The 20,709-nt window shown below is 38.9% G+C and overlaps 4 protein-coding genes across 10 annotated transcripts in view; 2 read left to right on the forward strand and 2 right to left on the reverse strand.

Annotated features, from left to right (window-relative positions):
* Positions 1-26: 26 nt before the first annotated feature.
* Positions 27-8,075, forward strand: LOC105828927 (ankyrin repeat and zinc finger domain-containing protein 1). 2 transcript variants are annotated; one of them, XM_036292945.1, is made up of 13 exons: positions 27-387; positions 1,323-1,523; positions 1,613-1,926; positions 2,366-2,480; positions 2,553-2,692; positions 2,937-3,162; positions 3,247-3,501; positions 3,674-3,865; positions 4,058-4,343; positions 4,562-4,703; positions 4,797-4,970; positions 5,047-5,136; positions 6,642-8,075. In XM_036292945.1, the coding sequence occupies exons 1-13, from the start codon at positions 66-68 to the stop codon at positions 6,669-6,671; spliced, it is 2,487 nt and encodes an 828-aa protein (XP_036148838.1). In that variant the 5' UTR covers positions 27-65; the 3' UTR covers positions 6,672-8,075. The 2 variants fall into 2 exon arrangements, with proteins under 2 accessions (XP_036148838.1, XP_012522959.1); XM_012667505.2 differs by lacking the exon at positions 6,642-8,075 and having other exon boundaries at positions 5,047-5,964.
* On the reverse strand, positions 6,788-10,589 carry LOC114254878. The gene has a single exon (XM_028192289.2). The coding sequence runs from the start codon at positions 10,554-10,556 to the stop codon at positions 8,673-8,675; it is 1,884 nt and encodes a 627-aa protein (XP_028048090.1). The 5' UTR covers positions 10,557-10,589; the 3' UTR covers positions 6,788-8,672.
* A 289-nt stretch (positions 10,590-10,878) lies between these two features.
* The window catches only part of LOC105830427 (receptor-type guanylate cyclase daf-11), a 32,192-nt gene continuing 22,361 nt past the window's right edge, over positions 10,879-20,709 (reverse strand). For 4 of the 6 annotated variants that reach the window (XM_028192287.2, XM_012669736.3, XM_036292988.1 and 1 more), the window contains 10 exons: positions 16,053-16,178; positions 15,700-15,939; positions 15,095-15,223; positions 14,436-14,565; positions 13,387-13,509; positions 12,845-12,934; positions 12,392-12,521; positions 11,529-11,747; positions 11,275-11,366; positions 10,879-11,051 (listed from right to left, as the gene is read on the reverse strand). In XM_028192287.2, coding sequence (XP_028048088.1) covers positions 10,911-11,051; positions 11,275-11,366; positions 11,529-11,747; positions 12,392-12,521; positions 12,845-12,934; positions 13,387-13,509; positions 14,436-14,565; positions 15,095-15,223; positions 15,700-15,939; positions 16,053-16,178 — 1,420 coding nt within the window. In that variant the 3' untranslated portion in view covers positions 10,879-10,910. The remainder of the gene's footprint in view (positions 11,052-11,274; positions 11,367-11,528; positions 11,748-12,391; positions 12,522-12,844; positions 12,935-13,386; positions 13,510-14,435; positions 14,566-15,094; positions 15,224-15,699; positions 15,940-16,052; positions 16,179-20,709) is intronic. The other 2 variants (XM_012669737.3, XM_028192288.2) reach the window with 1 other exon arrangement.
* Positions 12,412-20,709, forward strand: part of LOC105830429 (ester hydrolase C11orf54 homolog) — a 34,325-nt gene continuing 26,027 nt past the window's right edge. The window contains exon 1 of the mRNA XM_028192290.2: positions 12,412-12,541. The gene's annotated coding sequence lies outside the window, so the exon portion shown is untranslated. The remainder of the gene's footprint in view (positions 12,542-20,709) is intronic.

The following is a 20,709-nucleotide window of genomic DNA, read 5'->3' on the forward strand; positions in this document are numbered from 1 at the left end:
TGATCACGCACACTTCCCTTAACCCGTTCAAATGTCCCGCCCGATAACGAGGCACGCGCTCATGCATGGTAACAACGCGCGATGACGCAATCGCGAGAGGCTTGCGCGAAGCGACGAAACAGTTGGTACGCGGACTTCGTGTATCGGCTGGTATCGCTGTACGAATCTTGGCAGATTCTTTAGCCGTCCCGCCCGTTAATTTTCTGTGTCGATTTATCTGTCGGCCTTCTTTGGTCTTTCTCATGATGGAGAATGAAACGCATCAACCCAGCGAGATCGCGAAAACGACGGATCATCAGGTCTACAAGATCCACAGCTCCGACGACTTCAGCCGGATCACCAGGGGTATCAAGGTCGCGCGATGCATGCAATCGTCGTCTTCATTTGGTGAGTCGCGTATTACAAATATTTGACATTTTTTTGTGGAGATCGCAATCGTGATTTGTGAGGATGCGTTTGTTTATTTTTTGCGGTAAAAATCTTTGTTTTTGAGGCGTCAGACATTCGAATTGTGCAGAGTGCAGAAGGTGTAGAACAACGCAAGTATAATGTGACATTTGACAAGACACGAAAAGAGCAGACATATATATTTTATATTTATTTTATATATATTTCAAAAAGTATATTTTTTGTATGTTCTTTCTAAACGAACAATTATGTTTGTTGAAATGATATTTCACAGCTTTTACAAATTGATCGGTTTGAAGACAATCGTGCAGAGTGCATGCAATACATGCAGCACTCGCACATGAAAGAAAGCATACTGTGTAAATTACTCCAATTGAATACTTGTTTCAAGTATTTCATAAGTTCATTCGAATTTAAATATAAGAATTTAATATTAAAAAATCAAGAATATTGAAGTTTCTATTTGTTTATTATTTTGATTTATGTTCGATAAAATTGATATTTTATTATGTTAAGAACGTTATCATTTAATATCATTTAACATGTGTAGTGTTACGATGTGATGTAATACATTTTTTCCCATACCGTATTCCAGAATTCGGTTACATTAAAATGTGCAATACAATGATAACGTTGATATGTTAAAAAATTATAAGGATTATCAGTGAAGATTTGCCTTTATATCTCTAATGTAATCAGTTAAATTTGATATTAATCAAGAAATTAATGATATCAGATATTTCTTTGGACTATAGAGAGATAAAACTTAATTATAGGAACTTAAGGGGAATTCAATTTTATTTCTTAATGAGATTATTTTTAAATATCAGCAAGAGGTTATCTTTAAGTTCTACACATAAGGAAAATACAGAAAGTATCTGTAGCCAATAGTTCCATATTTTTTTACTTTGCAGTGCCTGACGATAATGAACAGATATTAAGCCAGCTGGTGGTGTCTGATTCCTTATGTTGCTCCTACTGTAACACAGAGTTTGAGGATAAGGTGCAGCAGAGACTCCACTACAAGCTGGATTGGCATCGTTACAATCTGAAGCAACATCTGAATGGTTTAAAGTCAATTAGTGAGGACAGTTTCAATAAGTTAGCTGGCGAAGGTACAGTCTGAGATGAAGTACATGGCTACCATGTGCAGACTTTGCAGATCTGATGGTGGAAACAAGTTAGGCATATGAGAATTTTGTAGGCGACATGTCTAGTCTGTCTGGTAGTGAGGTAGAGTCTGAGAACGAGGACGATGCTGGTACTTCAGAGACTGGAACTTCGTCTGAGCAAACCAAGAACGAGCTACCAAGTAAGACTGGACTCTCCAGGTCTAGAAAGGTGTCAGAAAGACGTGGCAGGATAATTGAGTCGGATATTTCGGACACGGAGTACAACGAGGAGATGTCCAAGGAGCGAAAACTGAAGATCGTCGCGAGCCGTCACACCAAGGTGTTCTTTGAAAATGACGATGGCAACATATTCAGCATCTATCGGTGTCTGTTGCATCACAAGAAGGTTTGTTGTTGTTGGATCGGTTAGAGAAGCACATGGTAGATCTATGCGTTACTACTACAGCAAAAAATTACTTTACAATATCATAATTACAAGTTATAAGTGATTGTAAAGTATTGCAAGGCACAGATATATGTCTATTTTTATCAATGTAAATTAATTTTAACTCTCGGTTTTTCTTGCTCTCTTGGAACTATACAGATAAAGATAAAAAGAAAGTTAAATTGAGATTAAAACTAATCTACATAAATACAAATGAACAAATACATCTTATGATCACTTACGACATTTACGTTATTATAGAATGGTCTTTACATAAATCTGTGAGAAAGGTACACTTGTGCACATAAAGTATTATTTTGAAACTTGATCCACTTTGTTAGAGTCACTTGGCGCGTGCTCTGTAGATTGCCAGATCGGGAGATATGCAATTACGTTTTAGAATATTCCTGAAAAAGACACTGAGATGATCGCCCAGGCGCTGGACAGTGGCAAAAAGACCAAGTGGACGGTGATTATGGTCGGTGGTGGACATTTCGCCGCAGCTGTATTTCAGGGTACGCATCTTAAAAGAATATTTTTTTGATGCGCGCAATTGTTACATCCGTTCGTTTCGATGTATCTTGCAGATGGTGAGCCTCTCGTGCATAAGACTTTTCACTCTTATACCGTACGAGCAAAACAAGGGTTTGCCCAGAGTTCTCGTACAAATCATGCAAAAAGCGCTGGTGCCAGTTTACGAAAGTATAATGAAGAATCACTTATTCGGGTACATACTTTTAAATGTTCCCGTAATTCTGAGAAGATCAATGATTTATTTAACACTAGAAGTATCAATTTACTAAAGGGACCAAATGAATAAATTACTATAAAAATAAAGAAATGTGATTAAAAACTAAATTTTATAATATAGTTAAAAAAATGGTCATTTAAATGATTGCTTGATACTTTTAATATTAATAGCCGATTAAACTGTCTGGAAAAATTACAAACCAATATGACAATGTTTCTAGCATGTGCAAGAGATATTGGAATCATGGTCACTGCACATCAATAATTCGTCAGCTATTTTGTACCGAGCAGTCGGTCCGCACAATCGAACCGTGCTTTTTGGTGGCAAGAATCCTCCTTTAGATAAGAACGATTTTAGAATAAGACCACTGCCATTCCCTACTCGAAGAGCAACGTTCAGGGAAGTCAAGAGGGTGTATGACATTTTAAGCACCATGGAGATCTATGGTAAATAGTTGTTCACTAAATTTTATTTGTAATCAGTCCATGTTGTTTATTAATTTGTTATTATAATGTTGTAACCTATTTCAGGTTGCGCGGAGGATTTTACCGACTGTTTCCCTAATTCTCCGCGACAGCCCATACGTAAGAAGGTCTCAAAACCGGAGATTATGAGTGAGATACCTGAGGGAGAAATTGCTACTGAACATAATTCTAACGGTAATTCGCAGGAGAACGATAAGATTAAGGCACCCGCGCAATCTACTCCGGAGAAACAACATCGGAATTCCCGTCCGCATATAGATAGGGCGAAATCGAGAAAGAGTCCAAATCGGCCACTGCCAGGTATATATCATTAACCAGGTATATATGAATTAGTTTTAGGACACTCAATTTTTAAAATACAAGATATGCTGTGATTATTGCTAAAATTATTTGTGCACAAATATTAATATATTTGTGTGATATATGGTGCTGAATTATAGGAAGACTTTCTATTTTGTTATTTATTATACAGATATTATAGTTAGATTAGCTCAATCGTCCTCCGAATCTGAAATGGATGCACATTTTTCGTTAAATTTCCCTCTAACTGAAGAAAATTTTGAGGTATCATTTAAGGAGAATTTACAAGCATTTCAAGATACTGTACCAAGGTACTTAAAGAACAAGAAAGCTTATCGACAGAAAAAGAAAGTGAAAAAGGACAGTAAGTCTCATCTTTTAATAAACAATCTATATTAAGATTGCAATTTCTGTGCAATAATTCAAAAACGTGAGAAAATATTTATAGTTTAAATAGGAAATAAAAATGTTTTTTTATTAAAATTTAGAGAAAATAAAAAATTTATTAACATATTTTTTTATTGACTTATTATTTAAAATGTTTTATTATTTTTAGCTCCAATGAACAATGAAGTGCTATCGGATGCTAAAACTAAATTGTGGACTGCCTGTAAACAAGGCGATAATGATTTGTTATCATCAGTCATTAATAACTTGTTAGCAAAAATCAAGGCGTGCGAGGAGGAACAGGAGAAAAAAGATATTACGGACAACGATTGCATTAGGTCCAATAATAATCTTGTGAACACGGATGATGTAGCGAAACTGGTTAATGATACTAATGAGGATGGCAATACAATGCTGCATTTGGCGGCGCTTGGTGGACATTGCGAGCAAGTATGGTATGTGCGTTATACTTATTGAATAAATTTTATAATTTTAATACAATCTTTGGTTTTATTTATAGGGTTGCGTAATGAATTAAAAGTTATAAAGTTAAAAGTTTAATAAAACTTATTACTCATTAACTTCAACTTAATTTAATTAAAAAATTATATTAACTTAATCCGGTTTTATGTAATCCTAATCTGGTTTTATGTAATTCAATATTTGTCAACAGGCTACTGCTGGAAATTGGATCTGACCCTTGCAATAAGAATAAAAAACTGCAGACACCTTATGCTGCTGCGAACGATAAAAAGACTAGAAATATGTTTAGGAGATTTATGGAAGTTAACCCGGACAAGTTCAACTATCAAAAAGTATTTATTTATAACAAAATATTAATCAATATACCTACTTAAAAATAGTTTTATATAGTTTTATAAACTTTTATATATTTTAACACTCAATAGTCTCAAATACCTGGGCCGCTCTCTGATGAGATAGAACAAGCGGAGATTGAGAAGAAAAGACAGCAACGGAAGTTGAAGCGTTTCAAGGAGAAAGTTAAGAGGAAGGAATTTGAGTTGAAAAAGCAGGAAGAAAACGAAAAACAAAGATTCTTAAATCTCAGCGATAAAGAGAAGGTACGTTATTATGCAGTGTTGAAAGCGTGTTAATAGTTTAAATTTTACTTAACGGTTTTTATTTTTTTTTTTGTAGAGAGCTTTGGTCATACACAATCGGATGTTGAACGAGGGATATACCGTGATCTCGCGATGTTTCCAGTGCGCCATTGACATGACTGATAAGGTGCCTTTCGAATACAACGCCAATCGTTTTTGCTCAATGCCATGTCTTAAGGAGCATCGCCTTCACAATAAATATGTTATCTGATGGTGCATGATGTCTAGCTAGGAAAACTTTTATGCCAATTATTTATTCGTGATCGTGATTATGAGAGGCTGCATTTACAGAGAACTTAGTATTTAGAGATGTGCGAATCAAAGTTTTTTAATGGCGAATCTAATCGAATCAAATTGTGAAAACAGAATTTTTAATAATATAATTATTATTTAGTTGGATTTTAATATAGATAATATAGATACATAGATAATATAAATATATAGATAATAAGAAAAACGATTTCTGTATAAGAAAAATGGTGAGCATGCCGTAAGAGTTTCTATTTATGCGTCTGCTTTCTCTAGTTTAGTTTCCACCGAACGTATCAATTTAGTTTAGTTTTTAATTCGGAACGAAAACAAATGTAGCAACTAATTTTGGAAGTAAAGTAGAAGTGAGTCAAGTTCCTACTTCAGAGTTACCAACTTTATTATGTACATAGATATATTAACATATAACGTTGTTTTTATTGTGTTACATACTAAAAATCGCGTTTATTAGTTTTGTTCGCGTTGCTTGAAATCCCCAAAATTTTTTGCACTTTAAACGAGATAAATATATACTCGAGCACTGGAGAAAGAAAAAGCGAAGAGTGCGAAAAGTGCAAGTAACGCGAACAGGCCCATTATTATATTATATAATTATTATATAATTTGTTTGGATTACTCTTGGGTTAAAGATGAAAATAGTTTTCGCATATTACATATATAGACATTGACGCATTTTAGCAAAAAATTTATCAAGTTGGCATTATTCAATTATTACAGCTTCTACTTACAGATTTGAGTTTGTTTTTAAATGCTACTCTCATCAAACTGAAATAAGAGTGTATTAAGTACTATTACACAAATTTCTATCGATTTCAATATTGTTTCATTCCGAATTGAAATCAAAGCAAACATATGGTGGAAACTAGATCTGTGTCAAAAATCCACATTTAAAGTATTCACTTAGATTGTATCAAATGTTTAATTGATTGCTATCTTTTGAAAGACAATGGCAAACCACTGATAAATTCTAAATAATATAGGTTGTATGATATAAAATTACTGTAAATATGATTTTGTAAGATTGTCAATATATATATATATATATATATATATATATATATATATATATATATATCAATATATGTATATATATGTTATTTATATTTGAAATCCTTAGATTTGAAATTTTCAAATAACTTAAATTTGATATTATAAATATAGATTCAAATTCAAATATTACTTGATTTGATTTTATAATTCAAATAGTTCGCACATTTCTATTTTACTATACATTATAGACAACTTTGTACCGAGCTATTCTATGACTATTGAGTTATAAAATCTCTCTATTGAGTTATTCTTGTAGAGAGAATTCATGACATTATTGTGTCTTTCTTTGGAATAAAACATGATCATTTTCAGAAGATAAAGACGAGAAGAGTTCTTGATTAATTTTAACAGAAGCAACTGAACTATAAAATTATATGATGCACAAAGAATTTTGATGACATATGCAACGCAATATAAAAAGGTGAATGATATGATCAAAGGATTGGAAGAATTCTTTCAGGCTATAACAATGGATTATGTATTTTGATCTATATATAATCGGATGTACACAGATGGCACGTTTTTTTACAAGGTATAATGTATTATTCTATGTATATTTTGACTAATATTTGACGTGTTTACTCTTGTGTATTAAATGTCGTACATATAGCATATGTATATAGGAGTAAAATGACATACTGCTAAAGAAAAGAATGACTACTCAACGTTTACATATACATTCGTACGTATCGTATGTATAAATACAGGGCGCTTAAGTATAACATATTTCTAATATTTTGTTATAAACAGAAGAAGATAAATATGTAATTCCAAGAAAATTTGCTTGAAAATAATATCAAATAATTAAAAAATAGTTAAAATTTTAATAAATTATATGAGTATATTATGTAAATAAATTCACAAGGCTTACATTAACATTTTAAAATCATTTTCTACCAAAAGTTTTCTAACTATTTATAAATGATGTATAATAAGCAAGTTTGATTAAAAGTAAATATCAGATTAAATTAGGAACTTTGACATATTAATGAAATTGTTTAAAGAAATGTTACATGGGTTGTTAAACATCAATATTTAATAATTGATTTGGAAATAACAAAATAGGACAATGACTAAATTTTGCAGAGGCAATTCATCAAAGGCACCCTATATATATATCCAATTGCTCTTAAAATGATGTTAATGACTAGTATCATTAAAAATGAACGTTCAGCGCGTTGCACGTTATCCTAAATAAATTGATTTCACGATTAATATTACAATATAATCGAAGAGATCCGACACAGTTTTTGCAAGCAAAAATATCCTCTCGAGAAATGAAGAGTTTGTACGTTCAAAAACATTAAACGATCTTGTAAGTTTTGTAACGATGCAACGGTCGACATCCAGTAATACATTGTGACTTTCCATCGATGTATGTACAAGGTACCTATCTTTACACTTAATTCTTACATACTTAGTCCAACAAGCTTGATAAAAATAGCGCACAAAATACACATTATATGCAGAACGATCGAACGGTCTCACACAATTGTTTGAAAATTCGAAAATTCGAGGTTTGATGAGCTTGGTGTTGTGTGACTTTGATGAGGATCCAAAGATTTGCTTTTCAGTATCGCGAGTCTTTTCGATCGTCCTATATCCTTTTTGACTTCTCCCTTGGACATTAGAGATATGTACAAAGCAGAAATTATTTCAAAAGATTGATGTAGAGAAAATTAGTAAAGCATTGATCCGAGTATTTAGGCTGAATGTATGCGGAGTATCGCGTATTTCGTGGTCCTCTTTATTCGTGCAAAAATAGGTATTTGCATTCGATTTTCATCTTCTGGCTTATCGGACGAGACATCGAGTGCAACGTATTTAAGTACAAAATATTCGAGATTTCTGTTCGAGATCATTTTTTACGTTTTTTTTTGTTTTTGATCTCTCGATCTGTCTTGATCACGTGTTTGACTACTCTTGTTTCACTGATTTAAGATACACATGCAGTGTACACATATTTTTCTCTTCAGTCTCTTATGTAATACAATTAGGTAAATTTTTAAGACTCTCGTTATGCAAATATTTTACATAACAGCAATGTCCCGACTTACGATTTCTCATTCTTATTTATAGTCGGAAATTCTCAAACGACTGATAGTCGAAAATTCAAGAGCCTGTAAAATTTCTTCTAAAATTTTTCTTCAAATTTTTATTGAATACATTTGTTGAATAATTAAGTATTCGAATAAATTGATATCAATTGTATTGATTAATCGTTCTGATATATTTGCCAAAATAATAATGACCAGTGTAATCGTATGGTAAACGAAGCAAATTTGTTCGAATTTTCAATAGCTTTTCATCCCATAGATAATATGTGAAACTTCCTTTCTCTATTTAAATTGACGTGGAGTCGTCCGTATCGGTGTCGTCGCCGTAGAGACCCCGGTCGTCGGTCTTCGTCCACGCGGTGGTCTCCACACCGACCTCGTATCTGTTCTCCTGCTGGGCGTTGTTGGACGGTACGATCCTCACGTAAGTCTCCTTCACGTTGCCTTTCTGCTCTGCCGGAAAGTCCTTGGCGCTTCTCTCCTCGCAACTGGCGGACTTTGAGCGAGCCTTCTCCTGGGGCTTCTTCGTTACGCCTTCGATCGACTCCAGCGAGCTCTTCCTACGGCTGCTCCTGCGGTTCATTCTGATGAAATTTTCCTTGCCAGGGTCGGAGGCCTTTCTGCTTCCCACTCTCGGATTGTCGCTCTCCAGGTACTTTCGAATCCACTTGGGTGTCTCGTTCGAGTATGCCTGCGCTTTCTTTGCGTACTTGGCGGGCGTGCTCGGTAGGATCATCGGCACTTCCGTTTCAATTACCGTTGTAATTACTTGCTCGTTTTCATCGAAATTACTTTCGAGGAACTTGCGCTTCGGCGTGCCGCCCACGCTCAGTTTGCCGAGCGTCGAGACGCTGCTGTCGTCGCTACCAGGCGTCTCGTACGTGTACGAATAGTGCCGCTGGATGTGCTTCTTCTCTTGTTGCTGTTGCTGATCTTGTTCATTGATTTCTTGTTTTTCGCTCGTCTCCTGGTTCCGGCGATTCTCCTCCTTTTCGATCAGCTTCAGCTTTTCAAGCGCGTCGTCGATCGAGTATCGCGGCGATTTCCTGCTGCCGGTGCCGAACTCTGATAGCTTCACCGGCGACATCAGCGACTGCCTCAGATTGCCGGCGATGCTGTGCCGCTGCCGGACAGGGGGGTCCAGCAGCCGGCGCAAACTTGAGTTTCTGATCTCAGGAACCGACATTCTCTCTCGGACCGGAATTGGCGGTGGCTTGCCGCCGCGCCCTAACTTCGAGAACGGGAACGGAGATTTGACTTCCGTTTTGGGCGGCGATTTTGGCGACGTTTTCCTCCCCGTGAACGGAAAGTCTGGCGCGAGAAATCGCCTCTCGCCGGGCGGGAAGATTGGCGACGTACTCGCGACGATTACGCTCTGCAGACCCTCGCAGGTGGGGCTCTTCAGTTTGTCAGACGTCAGTCCTGTGAGCTCCTCGGTCTTCATTTGCTGATGCTCGAAGATCGGCGAGCTGGCAATCGGCAGCAGGCGCGACTTGCAGCTATCTTGGCTGTCCAGGCTAAAGCGCTGCTTTGCCAACTGGCTATCCAGGCTGAAACGTTGCTTAGGTGTGCCGGCGATCAGCCGCAGGTCGTTCTGTGTTTCCAACTCTGGTATTGAGAACCGATCGCGATTGAATTTGACCTGCGCGGCGTTGTTGCCACCCCCATGATCCTTGATGTTTCGGTACTTGCCGCCGATGTCCAGCTGCGATAAACGATCGCGTTGGCTCACCTGTAGGAGGGCGGGCCCGAATCTCTTATGTTTGAGAGGGAAGGGTGGTGGCGAGGATGAATGTATGCCGATACCGCCGCTGCTCAGGCACGGCTGGGACAATCGCTGCTGCGTCCGGCCGGGATAGTAATCGCCGGTGACAAGGGTGGGCTGCGACAATCGCTCGCGCTTCTCTTGCCGAAGAATGAACCGACGTACATCTGGTTGCGAGAGCCGCGACGAGCTGCGCTCCATCGTCAGGCTGCCACGGGGGCTGCCGCTGCCGCCCAGGGCGTGCACGTTTGGCGTCGACAGCCTCTCCTCCTCGTTGATGCTGTTATCACCCGAGGTGGCACGTAGACTAGTGTAGGACAGGCGACCGCCACCGCTGCCACGGTGCATGCCGAAGTTGAACGAGTTGATGCCGCTCAAGCTGGAGTTGAGGGTCGGCTGTGACATACGGATGCGACGGTCCGGCGAGCCGCCCGATCGCCGATCGTACGAGATCAGCAGGGTCGGCAGGTTCGGCTGCGAGTAACGGCTGCGCTGACTCGCAGGCGAGTAACTCGGCGGGCAAGGGGTGGTCGAGCGGGTGCACTCATAGGTGCCCGAGTCCTGGGACTCGATGCTCGACTGCGACTGCGGTGTGATTTTGATGGGTGTAATGTGCAGATTCGGATGGGATAAGCGGTTTTTGCGACCCTGGCCCGGTCGCTTCAGGTGGTCGATCAGATTTGGCTGGGACAGCCGGACGATGCACGGATTCGGGCGCCGATTCAGGTACCAGAGGTCCCGACGAGAGTACGGTTCGCATCAGAGGGTACCCTCCTCACGCAGGCGTCGCATGAAGACCGGTCTCACGTCCTCGAAGAATGTTGGCAAGTCGAGCTCAGCAGCGCGTGCGATACCACCGTCCTTGCACTCCAACCAATACGTGTCCATGAGGCCCTTACCCTGAGGAAAGCGCGGACGAAAATGAAACACGCGTTCAGAGAGCAAGTTCAATAGAAAATTATCGATAAAAAATTAAGAAATTATCTATTAAAATTAAATTTTTATCTCAACATTCTCTCAGAATAAATATAAAATGTATATAGAATATATATAGGATCGTGTCGATAGGCTGAAGAGAGAAAAATCAATATGTTATAATAATTTATATAAAGGATTAAAATACCTTTACGTCAACAAGGCCACGATGCTCGATCTTGAAACCGCCCACAGCGTCGAGCGCTTTTTTCATCTCCAAGCTGATGTGAATTCTCAGGGCTTGAAGAAAAAGGTATAAAAATTTAATTGGTATTTTGAAACATAATGAAGAAAATACAAATGCACAAGTGAATAATATTGAAATTGATTTGAAGAATGTAAAAGAAGATATGAAGATTGTGTTTTCGTTAACAGTTCAATCTTATTTTAACTTATTTATACCTTCGCCGGTCGATTCCATGCGACTCGCTGTGTTCACGGTATCACCGAAGAGGCAATAACGAGGCATCTTGCTCCCGACGATGCCAGCGACGACGGGCCCAGTGTGAGCCCCGCTTCGTATCTGCAGCCGTTCGCCGGGACGTTTGGGCACCTGGAATACGGACGAAGCCGCCAGCAAGTCCAACGCCATTGTAGCGATCTCGGACACGTGCTTGTCACCTGAGAGAAACACGAAGTGAAGAGACGTGTTAGGCGAGTGAAAGAAGCAAAGCATATACTCAAGTACAGAATACAAGAGGAAATCACATGGTTTACATTTAATCATCCAGGAGCCAGGTTGAACGTTGTAAAAGTGGCGCGCCGTTTATAAAAGGTTGTTACATAGAAATTAATAATTTGTTCTTTATTTACTTTTTCATAAAACTTTGATAATTTTTTTTACTAGTTCAACACGAAATCTATAATGGTTTAGATTAATTGTACTATGCTCCATAAGCATGTATTATACATTTATAAATTTGTAAGTAACGATAAAAGCAATAATGATAATATTCGTTATCGTTACAGACAAGAAAAATAATGACTATTACAACATAATGATACCAATAACATAATGATACCAAAAAATTAAAAATTATTTTTCTATTATTTTCCAGTTCTGTGAGGAGCCAAAGAATTTGTGTACACTGTTTGACAATCTTTATCGATCTAATGACTATTTCGCAGCGATTGATAATTAGATCGATAAAAACGAATCATTGTTGAGCAATGTACATAAAGAATCTAAAAAAGAAGGTGCCGCATTGTTCCAACATCGACCATGCTTCAAGACGCAACACGTGGAACTGGAGGGTATTTCGTACTTTTACCATTTCTAACGGGCAGACCGGAAGCAACCATGTAGGAGTCCCCGATGGTCTCTACCTTGTAGACGTCATAGCACTCGATGCGTGCGTCGAATAGCTTGTAGATCGAGTTGAGGAACGTCACCACCTGGAAAGTGGAAAATCAAGGTAGGACTGAATAAATAATACGAACAATCAAAGCAACCTAAGCGCTCGTGAAAGTAATAATAAATAATAAAAAAACGACAAAATGAAAATGACATGAGGGAAGATGAATGATAATTAGTTGTAACGCGGAATAGTCCTTGCGTGCGTCTCGCGGGAATTCGCATGGTATGTGCGCGATTTCATCATATAGCGGCAACGAGCAGAAGCATCCTGTGATGGAACTTCCGCGTAATTTGGAAACTCGCATCGAGATCGATCGATCATTTGCCGTCAGAATAGAACGGTGGAACGGGGGGGACGCACCTCGAGGGGCGTGTTCTCCGCGGCGATCTCCGTGAAGCCGACTATGTCACTGAAGTAGACGGTCACCGCCTCGTAATACTCCGCTGGCACCTGACGGACAAAAAAATTTATGAATCCATTGAACGCGGGTGAGGGTGAATAGATTGCAGGTAATGAAAAAAACTCGTTTTCTCATATTCTTTACGATCGATCATCCAGAAAAAGCGCGAACCGCGAAAAAGTTTAAATTGAAAGAGTATTTAACGACCTAGTGGAGCTTGTAGATCAATTCGATTTGAAAAATTTATTTACCCCCAAAGATCGAAATGTGCTTCGAAAAACTGAAACTTTAGAGTAGAGTATATTTTTAAAAATGATAAAAATTAATCTGCTAATTTACAGGTGCAGATTGAGATTTAATGTAAAAATATTTTTAAAAAGATTCAAAGTATTTAATAATCATTCGATCATACGAGTGTTGAGCACAAAACACGTTTTAAATTCTTAAATTTTTATAAATTATTTATTTGAGATATTCAAAAAATAATTTAGATAATTTGGACCTGCTGGGTCTGCTTGAGTTGTTGGGCAACACTGGGTGGAAGCATTTGAAAGAGCAACGTGTCGCTCTTTCTTTTTTCGCGTTTGAGTTCGCGTGCCTTCTGAGCCAAATTCGCAGCATACATCTGTAATAATGCACAGTTAAGATTTAGTAGTTAGATTATATTATTTAATTGCAAAGTGAGAATCTTCTTTTTTATATATATCTATAATTTGAGAAAAGAATTTTAAAAAATATCAAGTTATTAGAATCACAATCTGTCAAAAAACGAAATAACTTGCGTACAAATTGATGATGGAAAGAGATACATTATTTTAACATTGCAAAAAAGATGGATTCTCATATGAAAAAATACTTTTTCCGCGAATAAAATAATAATTAGTAATAACAAATAATGACGGATTAATATCGTTTACTAATTTCCTCTGGTAAATAGAACGAAAGCTTTATAAGCGATAAAAACGCTTTTGTTCAGAGGCTGAAACTTCTCTCATCGCGACCTAGACTCCAACAACTGGTTTTCCATTGAGACGTCAGTCACGCGCCGCGACGTTTATTCGTCGACGACCTCGTGGCCTCGGGAGCGTGGAATCGAGTTATAGGATTTATCACGATGCAAAGTAATTAACGCACGTTTGCGAAAATTTCCCATGTCTCTTTCGCGTACATTTCATCTGACAAAATGGGTGAAGTTAACGTTGACACGTTAACGACGAATCGGATAGAATTGTATTGTGAAATTCGCAAATTGAAATCAAGTTTAGACGAGCGATTAATAAAAAGAATTATCGAACCTGTCTGTCATATTCTCTCGTACAATTTTGTTCTCCATTTACTTATAACGCGTTGCTTAAATATTTTTGTAAAACTCCCGAGGTGACAAATCTAATCGATGGAAAATCAGGTTCTAAAATCTGCCAAAAAATCTACAATGAAAATTGAAACGTCCTGTATACAAATTATTGCGAGCGCCACGTATGAAAGAGAGTGGCATGTAACTATAATACGAGAGGAAATCAAATCGACGGCTTTGAATCGCCGAGCGCAAACCTGAATGGTGGCGACGGCGTTGCGCATCAGTATGATGATGATAGGGGATACAACCAGAACCAGAACGACGATAGCGATCCCCGCGACTTCCTTGTTGCTCGCGTCTTGTAACGTCGAATTTACGTAATCCCTAACGAAAATTGCAATAAACATGCTTTATAATAATGTCCACGGAGATAATCTTTTAAAATTTATTCTTAAAATCATATAGTGTTATATAGGACAATGTGGACTATGTAAGATTTTATTAAAATTTTATAAAATGTAATCAAACTATTTTATACTCAATATATATAATATAATATAAAATGATTTCTAAGAGACAAGAGAGAAACAAAAAAAAATTTTTAATCTGCTTTAAGAATATTGATTTGATCTATTAAAGTCTGATTAAACAAATTTACTCGTACGTGACCGAAGTTGATATTCTCCGCCTTCGAAATAAATTACACTTAATCGTGAGTCGAGTAATTTTCAAGGAGAGGTTTCTTCTACAAATTGTCCCATCCTGCGGAGCGAGGGATCGATTCTTTCCCGATTAGAATAGCAATTATCGAAATACCCCTCGTACTCGTCCCGGTGTGGATGGATTTGCAGGGATTCCCCTTCTTGTTTTCGAATCTAGACGAAGAAACAATTCCATTATGAAGATTTGTTACCTTATCATGTGACGCAATTCCCGCTGCAGTTTCCGCAGCTCGTCGATGTAAGTGGCCATCGAGTCGAGGTAAGCGATTGCGTCTTCTACGCTCGACTCCCTCTTTTGATTCTGCAGGATCTCGTCTCGTCTGAGAAGAGAATGCAAAACGTTCGTCTTATTTGCCCGTTTTTATTACCATAATCTATCATCGGCTTGTTACGCCGCGCCGTCGACGTTCATAAACGCGAAACGGTTACCGAGGAATCTGCACTTTCTCACGAGAACAAGATGAAAAATGATTCACAAATATCTTTATGTAAAAAATGTTTAATTTTTTAAAATTGTAATTGAAGCATAAATATATCCGTCTTTCGTCTTCCCATGTGACAAAATCGAATCAGTTTATCGATTAATAATTACGACTAAAAATCTATTTGTTAATTATATAATAGCAATTCAGATTTTTTAGTATTGCGAAGTAATCGCAATTTTTATCCCCTTCTCTTGTTCAGATATTTATATTTCGAAAAATATAAGCGCGTAGGTCAAGAACCTTCTTCCGACGAGACCATTTCCGTGTGAGCACCGGCGTGGCGCAAAGGGGGAGTGCGAGAAACATTTTACCTTGCCTTGATCTTGTCGTACTCGGGCATGGTGCGCGTGAGCTCTTCGTAAAACTTCTTCAAAGAGGGCACGTACGTCAGGGCGGCGGTCAGAAGGTCGCTACCCAGCGCCTCGTGGCGAACGTAATTGATGTAGTTGTCACCGAAGAGGAGACCTCGGCCGAAGTAATTGATCCCCTCCACGGAGGCGATCCCGAGGCTCTCGATGCTCCGCAGGAGGTTCTTGAAGGCTATCAAATACCTGGAACGGAAGTTCCCGTGAATCGCACTTTTTTCCTTCGCGAGGGATATTATATCCATCGCGGGGGATGATTGTTTCCCGATCTTTCATGAGACATCGATAATACGCGTTACCTCCACACCCCGCTGTTGTCCGTCTCCTTGATCTGCTTAGTCAGGTGGTCCAGCATAGCGGCGTTCACCTTCGTGTACCATGACATCACCTCGCTGATGCTGCTCTCCTCCGAACTTATTTTCTGCCTATGCGGGAAACGAACAAATAAACTTTGCGCACAGCCTAACGGGAATGTAATTCTGATGTGCGTTCCTACGTGGTTTGGACGTAACGCTCTCGAAATTATCTTTATTATATCGGAGCTCTTACATTATTTCGAATTACATTAAGAATTGAAAAGAAGACTAGCATTCGTACGTAGAGAATCATACGTTTTTAACGAACGACGCCGGGCAGCCTTTTACTTATGTCTCGACTTCAATATTCATCGCGATGCCTTCTCCCTTCGTCTGGAGACGATCTCGCCCCCGTCCGAGAGGCGACGGTCTAAAAAAAGACCACGCGCAATGATTCTTCGGACAGGTGTGAGACCGCCTTGGACGATTTGCACGTGGCGGAATGTCGGTCGATAATGACATCGGCGACGTAGACCTTCGCATTTGTTACGAGGGGGTTTGATCAGCACGCAACGTCGACAAGGCGAGGTTTACCCGTGGACAGACGATGGGAAGGAAAAGAGGGAGATGAACAAAGTGAGAGAGAGAAACGAGAGAGAAGAAGATATGATATATGAAAAGAGAGAAAGTCAGAGCTAGAAGGAGAGAGAGAGAGAGAGAGGAGGGGGAGAAAGACAGAAGATCTAAAAATACTGTCTATTGCTCCAAATGGGCGCTCGCGCGCTCATGTGTGACGACCTCTTCCATTGCTCATAAAGAGAATGCGAGAGAGAGAGAGAGAGAGAGAGAGAGAGTGAGTGAGTGTGTGGAGACAAAGGGCGAGATAGACAGCGAATGAATGACAAGAACGAAAGTAAGAGGCGCAATGGTACACAGAGAAAGATAGGCAACTTTATTGTAAGGACAGATAGCTTTATTGCGTTCTTCTGTGACTGACTACTCCCGTGCGCGAAGAAGGGAAGATACGTCAGAATAATCACAGCGCGAGCATATCGTGACACGGTGAAAGCGAACGCGAGTAATAACGCGGCGTTATAGACGTTAATTAAATTTAGTCGGTATATTCAATTGTAAACGAATTGAGTGAAAGGGAACAGGGAGAGACTGAAGAATTAAATAAACGTAAGGATATTTGGATGTAAGGGAGGGACGGCGAGATAAAAAAAAAAGTCTCATCCCGCACTCTGGAGCAATAGCTCTCAAGAGCCTGAGCAAAGAGAGACGTAAACCGCAAATGATAGTAACAATATAGAAAATGTAAACGACATACGAAGTAATAGGAGAGGAAACAATACTTTATTCCGTGATTGAATTTCTCACGATCGATAAAGGAGCATGTAACGTAATACAGTTCAATTAATAACCACGGAAGTTTCCATGTACATACATATACATAATTATTATAACAGATAAAAAGAGATCAATATGTGTATCTTGACATCAGAATGAAGGATTCAAGATGTAGACAGACCAATACTTCCGTTATTGAATGGAACAAACGAAAGTGGCAACGTATCTCGGATATTCAGACGAAGGTCTCTCATCTTAACTGTCAGGAGATAAAAATTCCATAAGGAGAGTGAAAATGAGAAAAAAGTCCGAAGGAATCAGTTACAGCATCGATCGGGCCTCACAAGACTTCCGCCCTTTACCCGCAGGCTTCGCCGAGGAAGCCGAAGGATTGTTAGTGTCTTGTTATCTATCGGCTGTATAGGGGGATGACACAATTGCGACTATCTTCCGCGTGCGTGGGCGTATGACAACCACCGCGGGTCCTCCTGCTTTATTTCTGCATCGTCTCTCCACATCCGAACGGCGCGGCGATGATACATCTTCCCTTCGTGCTGGCGCGGAGATTTTTTTTTTTTTTTTTTACGCGAAGTAGAACGTTATCACTTAAAGGCTCGAGGGCACCGAAAGAATTTGGCCCTTTTAATAACGAATGTGACTTTTTTCGACCTGTTGAGCTTCTCACAAATTTTCCCGCAACTTTTATCTGTGAATGGTCCGGTTTGATCGTTTCATTTGCCTGCCTTCTCAGAATTATCCTCTGAAAAGGGATTGTAAACGTTAACGCCGCTTACCGAGACTGGCGGTAGGGGAGGCTCTAATTATTCCGAGAAATGTTTTCATCTTCGCGTCGTGACCTCTCGCATTTTCGCAGACCGCGGTGCTCGTTAATGACGATATTCATATTTTCAATCGTCACGAGAGGAAAATATGAAAGTCACGGTTAGGATATTTTGCAATTACGCCCACGTGAATAATACCGATCCGAAATTAAAGTTTCCGCCCTGCGGATTTTGGGACACAGGTGTACGATCAGCGTGTGTATTGTCGCATCGATAGAAACTGAAAAGAGAAAGAAACAAAACGAGAAAGAGAGGAAAGGAAGGAAGAGCGCGGAATTATTCGTACAAAATATTCTGTGTCTTCATGCCCCTCGGCGACCGGGTGCGCGCAACCAGCCTTTCCATATCGACACTTTATCGCCCTATCGATTTATCGGACATACGTGCCTGCCGGGCACCGGGGCTCGTGCTCGCCGTTTTCGCTCCGCCGGAATGAAAAACGTGCCTTTTATAAATATTGCCACGAGCGAGACACATTGAAATCGGCCCGATTCCAGCGTACCCTGCGTACCTACGTAAAGTGGGAGACTCTCCCAATGGAGCGAAGCAGAGGAATGCCTCGGGAAAATAAAAATAAAAGGAACAAAGAGCAGAAAAGGTCCGTTATTTTTCCCCGTTTGCATAACGCGTTTCGTAACCGAAGGAAACCCGCGGGAAGGCGATGCAATTGTTGCATAATTAATAAAAGTTTCACTCGGCGAGAGAGTCGTGCGTCCTTCTTCTCTCGATTTTGTTTCTTTTTCTTTAGTCTGAGGAACCAGCGATACTACAAGTTATCATTGTGCCTGGCAATATCCTCGAATGTTTTTTTCATTACACACGTAATCAAGGCAGCTGCGATATGATGCTCAACTGCTTACTGTTGTCCATGTTACTTATCATTTACATATGATTATGATTCTATGCTTATTTTTTGCATACCAGACACTACAGACGCGCGCTTCGCGCGCGCTATTTGACTTTTTATTTTTTTACTTTTTAAAAATAAATTGTAACGATGATTGTACAGATAATTATCTATAGAATTTTGAAACTGTGTGAAATTTTGACAGCTGTCAAACTCTTCTTCTTTTTCTTCTTATTTTTTCTTAAGTATTTTTAATTTTTTTTGCGAAAAACTGTCAGCAATAAAATCACTTACATGGCTTTTTAAAGAAAGAATTTATTATTTACTTTTTAAATAAATTGCAACGATAATTATCTATTATATTATAGATAACCATCCATACAACAGCTGTTAAAATTCAATTGCAATAATAGTTACTCTCGCAGCACGAAGTAAGCGCAGCAAAAAAACCAATCATCATCATGGAAAACTATCAACAATAAAATAGGTAACATCTCCTTTTTAAGAGTGAATTTTCTATATTTATATATTATTATATAAAGAGATATATAGACGCGTGTATAATAATATTGTAATATTATGATAAATTACCTCTCGAGAAACCATTTATTATTTCAATTTTTCTCACGTGTGCCGTATCTCTTTTATTTTGCATTTCAATAAAATTATTATTATCGTCATTATTATTATTATTCTTAAGTATTTTGAGAGAACATTCTTAAAATTTCTTAAAAATTCACGTTGCGAATGTCGAAAAGATCGTCAGCTGCATTTGCATTCGATTCTGCGAGGTCCAGCTCGACCGCGGAATAGTACGGAGGGAAGGGGGCGTACGAGGGTTAAATATTTTTATCGTCAATCGATGCGACAAGTCGAATGCGACGCGCTGGGGGACTATTATAAAAGCGTGTGCACACGCCACTCGCTCCGTCTCCGCCACGCCTTTTGACCCTCCGCTACATATATAATTAGACGACAGGAGAGAAAAGAATTAATCGACAAATGTATATACGAGGGAGTTTCCGATTAAATTGCCCGGTAGCGCGATGTCGGGCTGGCCCCGAAATTACATTGATTAACTCGCCCGGACGCTATAAATCGGTCAAAGCGAGCGTAAAAACGTGCTCCAGCTACGTGCGACCGATTTTTTAAATCTGAAATTGTAAAATCAAATGGACCAACGAATGTTTTAATTGAGAAACTTTCGCTCGTTCGAGTCTTCCATACGGAAGGCAGAGAAGCGATAAGACTCCTGAAACACAAAGCCTTTATGTCTTTTGTTTATGACTTCTTGCTTGGAAATTCGCGCGAGGATGAAGATGACGGAAGATTAAAGTCTTTAGTTAAAAAGTTTTTACGTCAATGTTTCTATCCATCTTTTTATGTTAATAGCAAGATGTATTTAAATTGCGTTGCCCTAGTATATTCAAGTCGATCTTGACACACGAGCTTCAAACGTCTGGCGGCGTTTTTGTCCCGTTTTAATTCGTCGTTTAAATGCCACTGAAATATTAAACGGACCGCCGAGAAACTTTCCGAGAATTTTTTATCTTCAAAAGACCCCGCCACTTTTTCAAACGTCAAAGCGAAACGTGTGTTTGCAGCGAGAGCCTCCGTCATC

The sequence above is a fragment of the Monomorium pharaonis genome, chromosome 1 (genome assembly GCF_013373865.1).
Source record: "Monomorium pharaonis isolate MP-MQ-018 chromosome 1, ASM1337386v2, whole genome shotgun sequence".
Classification (NCBI taxonomy): domain Eukaryota; kingdom Metazoa; phylum Arthropoda; class Insecta; order Hymenoptera; family Formicidae; genus Monomorium; species Monomorium pharaonis.

What these genes read in the sequence shown, in the direction of transcription:
- LOC105828927 (XM_012667505.2), top strand. Translation starts at nt 66, where the DNA reads ATGGTAACAACGCGCGATGACGCAATCGCGAGAGGCTTGCGCGAAGCG. An exon ending in CGCCGCAGCTGTATTTCAGG is followed by an intron (nt 2,481 to 2,552) that starts GTACGCATCTTA and finishes TGTATCTTGCAG; the next exon opens with ATGGTGAGCCTCTCGTGCAT. An exon ending in ATCTCAGCGATAAAGAGAAG is followed by an intron (nt 4,971 to 5,046) that starts GTACGTTATTAT and finishes TTTTTTTTGTAG; the next exon opens with AGAGCTTTGGTCATACACAA.
- LOC114254878 (XM_028192289.2), bottom strand. Translation starts at nt 10,556, where the DNA reads ATGTCACAGCCGACCCTCAACTCCAGCTTGAGCGGCATCAACTCGTTC.